General features: G+C 42.5%; 1 protein-coding gene across 1 annotated transcript; it reads right to left on the reverse strand.

Annotated features, from left to right (window-relative positions):
* Positions 1–640: 640 nt before the first annotated feature.
* On the reverse strand, positions 641–6,589 carry LOC120936874 (receptor-transporting protein 3-like). Its single transcript, XM_040349603.1, has 2 exons — positions 6,310–6,589; positions 641–1,302 (listed from the first exon to the last, which is right to left on the reverse strand). The coding sequence occupies exons 1-2, from the start codon at positions 6,447–6,449 to the stop codon at positions 738–740; spliced, it is 705 nt and encodes a 234-aa protein (XP_040205537.1). The 5' UTR covers positions 6,450–6,589; the 3' UTR covers positions 641–737.
* Between the last annotated feature and the right edge of the window lie 2,297 nt (positions 6,590–8,886).

The raw sequence follows: 8,886 nt of genomic DNA on the forward strand, positions 1-8,886 counted from the left end.
TAAGTCGTTCTTGAATACGACTTTACGTCAATGACGCACATGTCGGCGTCATTGACGTTTTCCGCCGAGAACTGGAGCATGCGCACTGGGCTATTTTTAGCCCGGCGCATGCGCAGTTCGATCTAAACAGGGGCGCGCTTAATTTAAATATAAGCCGCCCTCTTTGAAATACGCGGGGATACGCCGGGCCTTTTACACTACGCCTCCGCAAACTACGGAGCAAGTGCTTGAGGAATACGGCACTTGCTCCAGTAAGTTGCGGCGGCGTAGTGTAAATAGCTTACGCGAGGCCGCCGCAGAATATTGGAGAATCTGGCCCAGTAGCAGTAACTGACAGTGGGTGGGAACTGACTAACAGACACTGACATCACCAATGATACTAATGCAATGATCAGTGCTAATACTATACACTGTCACTGTAATAATGAAACTGGCTGGGAAGAGGTTAAATCCAGAGGCAATGAAAGTTTAACTGTTTGCCTAACAAGTATAATGTGTGCAATATGTGCTGCTTTTACTAACAGATGTGACTGATTTTTTCCCCTGCTGTTTATTCAATCCCTGTGAGGTCGCTACCTCACATTTATACATAAACATACTGGGGCCACTTTAGACAGGAGCCAATTAACCTTCCAGTATGTCTTTGGAGTGTGGGATTTTATTACTATGCAATTATGTTTCTTTACAGTATTATACAACAGGGTTCTGATGAGTCACTTTGCTCATCTGATGGTATATCAATTATGTGAAGTCAACCATAAAATCACTAGTAAAATCAAAAGTACAATCCACCATGGGATCTGTTCCCCTCCAGTTTCTCCTCCATCCAAAAATCCCGAGCCCAGATATTGCAATGAACCTTGATGACGAGAGTTAATGTTAGAGCGAGGAAATCTTTTCTTCTTCTGTTTACTTCCTTGATTGATTGTCTTCGGTAAAAATGTACGTTTGTCGGAATATTGGATGTCTGTGTAGTATTTACAAATCCCCAATGCACAGCCCTCGCAGTTGATGTAGTCATGAGGACCATCCTGCATGCCATCTGTCACAAAGTTCCGTGGCAAATTGTCTATAGGCAAGTTGTAGAATTTCTGGGTTATTTTATTAACCAAATTGCCTATAGCTATCTCAATGTTCTCTACCAGGAAAGTAGGCTCCTCATACATGGCAGCTGTGCACTTTTTGCACTTTTGCTTGCAAACATACATCCTCACCTCCCCGGTTCGTCTTTTCAGGCTCATGTGAAAAAAAATGTGAACCTTTGAAGAACCCCAGGAGCGACCACAGATTGAGCAACGAAACCTAAAATAAATAAGACTTTCAGATTACATTTTACATTACCGGCACATAGAGAAAGTTATAATTACAAGTCAGGTTATGTTGTGTGAAATAGCCTCAAAGGTTCTTCTATATTTATTAACACCACATATTGTTTGCTCCTTCTGTATCTTTACAGGATCAGTTCACTATAAACATACATGTTGGAGCAGGCTGAATCACTTGGCCTCCAAACTCTTGGCTTTCAAACACTTGTATAGGTCTGACAGGCTATACACTGCACTACAGCTTCTCTCTTTGTCGGCTATGACAAATGTACTCAAACATCATCAATGCTGATGCAGAGGTATTTACTAATAGAGTTAATGAGATTTTCCTGCTTTGTTTAATCCCGTCATTACAACGCCTTTACTTTACCTTTTTTGATTAACAGAATTGAATACTATTTAGTATCCTTACAGCGCTTTGCTGCCTGATCCTCACTCTACTGTGCTTTTTGAGTATCCCATTTGGGACTCAACAACAATTTTCTTATTGGCTTTTCATGATTGTTGAGGTACCATTGTTTAACAAATTTTCTAGAAATTACTTTTATAATGAATGTTATATATTTTCTATTGAAGTGTATATTTACAAAATATTTATACCTACCCTAGATGAAAAAGAGTCTGCATGCGTTCCTGAAGAAGCCTGAACAGGTGAAACATGTAGAACAGCAAGCTTGTGACTCTTACGTGAAAAGGTGCATTGTGTTCTATCTTTTTCTTGTTTTATAGCTATAAGCATAATAAAACGTATGTACTTTTTAACCAAACGTTTTCTTGACTTGACTCAAAATGTATTTATCAGCACCCTAAAAGTCCCACACACTCCCCCAAAAGGGGGCTTCTACATAACTTTTCTATGGGATGGAGGTGCTGAGCCATTTAAATCTATACGAGTGACTTCTCTTTAAAACCTTATCTTCCAAACTCTGTTGTCAACCCTGGCACTAAAACGCCTGACCCTAGGTTCTTAGGGTACTACTTGAAATTCAATGATGTGCTAGTCACATAGAGATGTATAAAAAGAACCAATGCACTGTTTTGCCTTTATTATTTACCTGAAATTGAAAAAGTTAATGTTTAATAGAATTAAAAAAAATTGTAAAAAGCTGCGCAGTGTACATTGTTTATCACAGGAAAAAAATCAAGATTTGTTGGGACAAGTCTACAGTTACTTATAGTTGAGAATGTTCAAATGGACACAATCAGCCTTTTATACGTACGTTCCAGGCCTGTTTTTGTCACAGACAAATTTATAAATGTTTTACAACACAATCATGTAAGTATCTCTGAGAATCTCCACTAGGGCTGCTGTAATGTGACCTTGCCTGGGAGGTTTCCCTTAAAGAGGAAGTAAACCCTCTCTAAAAAAACAAAAAACAAAAACAAACACCCTGCAAGACAAAGGCATAATGAGCTGGTATGCATAGCATACTAGCTCATTATGAATTACTTACCTGAGATTTAAACCCCTGCAGCGTTCCTGGGTGACCTCCTCCATCGCCGCCATGATACCCGGAGTGACTTGCAGGTATCACTGATCCGGCGCTGAGACTGGCCGGAGCAGCATGCGCGCGGGTGCTGCCACTAACGGCATGATCGCCTTTAGAAGCAGCATGCTCAGTGCGCCTGCACCCGATGTCTCTGGCGCATGTGCCGTAGACATCGGTGCCGGTATTTTCTGCAAATATCTCCTAAACCTTTTAGGTTTGGGAGATATTTGTTGCACCTACAGGTAAGCCTTAATCTAGGCTTACCTGTAAGTTAAAGTGGTTGTAATGGGTTTACAACCACTTTAATTTCCAAGGATTTTAACCCTTTCTCACTCTACCAGGAGCTGCCACCTTTTTCTTTAAGCCAAACCTGAACATTTTTGCAGCTTCTAGTGTATAAGGGAAACTCTGTTGTAAGGGGGTTTCTACTCACCAAAGCCCCCATTTATATCAGAGTTCCCACCATTCCCCTTTGAATAAGGGTTCCCAAAGCCCTGCTTACATCAGAGTCCGCAAAGCACCCTTCACATCTGAGTACCGCTTACCTTAGTGTACTCACTCGCTCAAAGGCAGGAAAGAGAAGGAAGGGGGGGGGGGGAGGCTTCAGTCACAGACAGTTGATGGGAGCTCACTCACTCAGACATAGGTACCTTTCATCCATGATGCATCTGCTGTCTGCTGGGCTTCAAATTTACCACAAGCAGACGCAGTGGGGTAGGGGTGGGAGGAGGAGCCCTCTCTCTGCTCCCGTTCGTGCAGAGGGGGGGGGGACTGGTATCTGGCATAGGTGTGCACCCCAAAGCTCAAATACACATGCAAGTCTCCCTTTTAAAAAAACAGACTTCAGTATGAGTAGAGAAGCTTCAACCCTTTCAGAATGCAGCAATGATGAACACGTGTGCGGTACTGGAACGGTGATGATCACTATATAAGCAATAATTTTAGCTGTCAGGAATGGGTTAACATTAATGAGCAGCTGGCTTATGGTTCTGATCTGTGATTAGCTACAGCTAATCACATGGTACATATAGCCAGGTACAATATAGTTACTGTGGACCAATCACAGATCACAACCATAAGCAAGCAATCAATTCATGGAAATTTGTTTACATTTTTATCATGTGATCGCTGTGACCAATCATAGCAAATACACAGTTACGGGTAGTTGTAATCCGCTGTGTCTGGTGGACACAGAGGACATGGAAGCAGCACGTACATGTACGTGATCCAGCCTGCTCGCACCGCCCACCCGCAGTATATGTACAGTGGACAGACGGCAATCCGGCAACTAATTAACAAACTAATTAACAAAGGAAGTGCTCTATGGTTCACAGAGATAACTTGTGCAAGTTTGATAGGACTCTTTGAGAACGTTTTTTTTGCATTTATGGAACAGAAATAACAAAACACTTTTAATGGTATATTTAACAGTGCGAAAGGGAAAAAAAAGTAATAGTAAAAGTTTACAAACAGTATACTGTAATGTCAAAGTCTCCCACAATCTGACTGTGCATCTGTTAGAACGGTTAGACGTACACCAGATAGGCCCAGTGGCGGCCCGTGCATTAAGGGCGCATGGGCGCTGCCCCCTTATCCCTGCTGTCTCCCCCCATCCAATGCGCCCGGCCCCTTTCAGGATGCCGGATGCATGGATTCCTATGGCGGGGGGTGTTTTTTTTTTTAACCACTGGCTGCCCGCCGCCATCGTTATGCGTCGGCTGTTTGAAGAGGAACATCATGGTTATGGCAGCAGCTAACTGCCATAACCCCGGTATCCTCTTCTTCAGCGGGCGGGTTGGCTTTCAGATTAAAGTGGAGGTTCACCCAAAAACGTAATTTTTAACATTAGATTGAGGCTCATTTTGTCAAGGGGAATTGGGTAGTTTTTTTTAAATCGAAGCTGTACTTACCGTTATAGAGAGCGATCTTCTCCGCCGCTTCCGGGTATGGGCTGCGGGACTGGGCGCTCCTATTTGATTGACAGGCTTCCGACAGGCTTCCGACGGTCGCATACATCGCGTCACGATTTTTCGAAAGTAGCCGAACGTCAGTGCGCAGGCGCCGTATAGAGCCGCACCGACGTTCGGCTTCTTTCGGCTACTCGTGACGCGATGTATGCGACTGTCGGAAGCCTGTCGGAAGCCTGTCAATTAAATAGGAACGCCCAGTCCCGAAGACCATACCCGGAAGCGGCGGAGAAGATCTATCTCTAAAACGGTAAGTACTGCTTCGATTAAAAAAAAAAACACCAGATTCCCCTTGACAAAATGAGCCTCAATCTACCGTATTTATCGTGGTATAATGCACTCCCGCGTATACCGCGCACCCCCAATGTTGCCCCCGAAATTCCTGTAAAAAAAAAAGTTATATGATTTTATTACTTACAGTTTTGGTGTCTTCCCAGCGTCCATCGTCAGGCGTCCGTCTGCGGCCTCGATGGTGTCCTCCCGGCTTCTCCAGCGCGCGCCTCACGTCGAGTCCCCGCTTCCCGCGCTCAGTTCGAACGCCTCCGCCGACATATACCGAGTGCAGTACACTTGGGTACATTCGGCAAGGCTCGGCTTAGCTCGCGCTCACGCTCTGTGACGTTTATGCGTGAGCACGAGCGAAGTCGAACCTGGCCGAATGTACCCGAGTGTACTGCACTCGGTATATGTCAGCGCAGGATTTCAAACAGAGCGCGGGAAGCGGCTATCGGCGTATATCGCGCACCCACGATTTTCCCCTTATTTTAAGGGGAAAATAGTGCGCGATATACGCCGATAAATACGGTAATGTTAAAAATTGTTTTTCGGGTGAACTCCCGCTTTAAAGTGGTCTCTGCGGCGGATTTGCAGCAAAATCACTTTTATCGGTGGCAGGAGAGTTATCTTTCCCACAAACATCAGGACCTTTTCTATACCCAATAGACACAGTCCGGCCCCCCTAAAATCGAAAGGACAATAAACTGGCCCTTTGTTTAGAAGATTTGAAGACCCCTGCTCTAGGGTGTTAGAAAAAAAAAAACAATATATAATGTTTGGGGCTTCTAAGTAAATTTCTAGCAAAAAAAAAATGATTTTAACTTGAAAACGCCAAATCTCAGAAAAGATATCCAGGGGAGCCATATGTCCTTTTGAATTTTAATGCATAAAAACACAATACTAATCAATTGTTTAGTAAAATTTAAAAGATCATGTTACGCCAAGTAAATAAACCAAACATATCACGTTTCAAAACTGCACACGTCCATGCAATGACAACAAAAGACAAAATGTTACTATCCATAGGGAACACTTTAAAAGCCTTTACAGGTTACCACTTTAAATTTAACAAGGCCCAGGTGTACATAAACATTCTCTACTGTGTATGCAACAAACATAATATGGTGATTTAAATAAAAATTTCTAGGAATTAATAATTTTTTATTTATTTATTATAAAAGAATTGTAAAAGAATGGTAAACAATAAATAAATTTAACTAGATTTATGATATTCCAATGAAATGAGTATACCTGGCATAACAACATTGTACATACTGCAGCCAGCCCATCCGTTCCTGGTAATGTTCATCCACAGAGAAGTTCCACACATCGGAGACACCTCTGCTTACTAAATCATTCTCAAATATTGATTTCCATGTGTCCTCGTCCATTATTGCTCTTCTCACAGAGTGAGCAGTTACAAAGTATATTGCTGTTTGCAGAGAAGTGACGTGTCATTTATTCAGGAAACGAAACTGGAATTCACCTCCCTCTATAATGAGTGCTGGGCAGAGTCTACAACCTGAAAAATAGCTCACAACTAGATGTGACAAAGATGCATACCTTCTAGCACAAAGTATACAGGCAAAATAAACACTCCTGTCATGCCCCCAGTTACATGGATCTCCAAAATGAATGTCAATTAATGATTTTACTGCTATGTTACCTGTATACTGCCTTTTCCAAATAGAAAATCTAATCATTTAACCACTTCAATACTGGGGACTTTCACCCCCTTCCTGCCCGTGTCAATTTTCAGCTTTTCGGTGCAGTCGCAGGTTAAATGTCAATTGTGTGGTCATGCAACAGTTTACCCTAACAACCTTTTTATTATTTTTTTGAGACAGATAGAGCCTTCTTTTGGTGGTATTAAATCACCACTGTGGTTTTTATTATTTGCTAAACAGACAAAAAAAGACTGAAAAAAACAAGTCTTTCTTAATTTCTGTTATAGAATTGTGTAAATAATATGTTTTTCTCCTTCACTGATAGGTTGCACTGATGGACACTGATAGGCTGCACTGATGAGGTGGCACTGATGGGCACTGATGAGGTGGCACTGAAGGGGAGGCACTAATATGCAGCACTGATGAGCACTGATATTCAGCACTGATAGGCAGCACTGATGGACACTGATAGGCGGCATAGATGGGCAATGATAGGCGGCACTGATGGGCACTGTAAGACAGCACTGATTGGCATCAGTTATGGGCATTGATAAGCATCACTGGTGGGCACCACTGATGAGGCTGCACTGATAATCAGGGCACTGATTATCAGTGCAGATGTCCCCACTGAGGAAAGCCGCTTATTGGCTCGCCTCTCCTCATCCGCTGTCAGCGCGAGGACAGAAATATTTACACTGTAATCAGCTATGATTGGACACAGCTGACAACATGGTAAAGAGTCTTCGTTATAAGCTCTCTACCATGATCGGTGATGCGATGTGTCTGAGGGACACACCACGTGCCACCGGGAGCACGCAAGAGTGGCCCATTCTGAAGGATGTTATATGACATCCACTCAGAACGGTAAAGCCACCACCCAGCCTATAGCAGATTGACGGCCGGGCAGTGGCTTTACCAATTTGAGTGGACGGCATAGGCTCTTTACCATCATCGGTGATGCGGTGCGTCCAAGGGACTAGGTACGTGATTCATCACAGGAGAGCCACCTTGCCGCTGTATAACGGTGTTATGTAATCGTCAAGAGGTCAAAACAAAAAAGGGGGAAAACTAAAGAGTAAAGAGGGACAGAAGGATTTAGTTTCCAAATGGGACAGTCCCTCCACATAAGGGACATTGAGAGTTATGCTAAAGTCTCAAGTTGGCCCATCTGTTCTAAAGATGTTTTCTTCTGTGGTTGTCATGAATGGAAATAGTACACCCCACCTGTCATTTACTGTACTAATATTACATCTGGTATATAATATCCATCTAGGAGTACTAGTTGCCCTGCTGTCTTTGATTCAATATTTTCTAATTTCAAGTCACTGCCCTGGAAAAAGCATGCAGGTTAGAAAGTCACAGTAAAATACAAACTCCTGATATGCATACAGAAGCACAGATTGTATTGAAACCACTGGATCAGCATAACAGTCTGGCAACTCTCAATTTTAAAATGCAATGGCTAGCTCTGTATTTTTTGATAAAGGTTTCCTTATGTCATGCTGGTAACAGGGGGTGATGGTAACTAATACAGTATTTGACCGAAAACTCGGAATACATACAACATACTGTATAGTAAACAGATCTGCAAGAACACTGTCTGACTTCAAATAAACAATGAAACTGGTAAGACTGGTAAAGTAACCCTTCCAGTCAATAAACAATGGGAAATGACAGTGCTGTTAAAGTGCAAGCACCCTCAGGTTTTAGCACATACCTTTCCTTATTTTCTTAGAACCCTCATTACTTGGGGAGCTCTGATGTGCAAATTTCAATATTCTCAGTAAAAATCAAGGGCTTGGCTGTCCTGTCCCGGTTCCACAACTCCTTATAAATATGAAAACGGGGGGGGGGGAACTATTGCGCAAAACCAACCTCAACAAGGGCACAACAAAGCTAAAATAAGAAAATCAAACTAATAATGCAGCTGCCACAACTAATAGTGTTCACACACTTAAAGCAATTAATGACAAGGGGGGGTGTAATGGCGCTTGCAATAGGAACTAATTAAAACTAAATACCAATAACGATTTCCATAATGTGAATAAGTTGTCAGGAAAATGTGCTCCACTGGTTCCTGTGTAAAATTTGTTCCACTCTGAATAAAATCATATACCCACCCAACATTAACTGAGTAATGTGGAGAGTAATAAGAGTGGAT

This window comes from Rana temporaria, chromosome 4 (assembly GCF_905171775.1).
Source record: "Rana temporaria chromosome 4, aRanTem1.1, whole genome shotgun sequence".
In the NCBI taxonomy this organism is placed as follows: domain Eukaryota; kingdom Metazoa; phylum Chordata; class Amphibia; order Anura; family Ranidae; genus Rana; species Rana temporaria.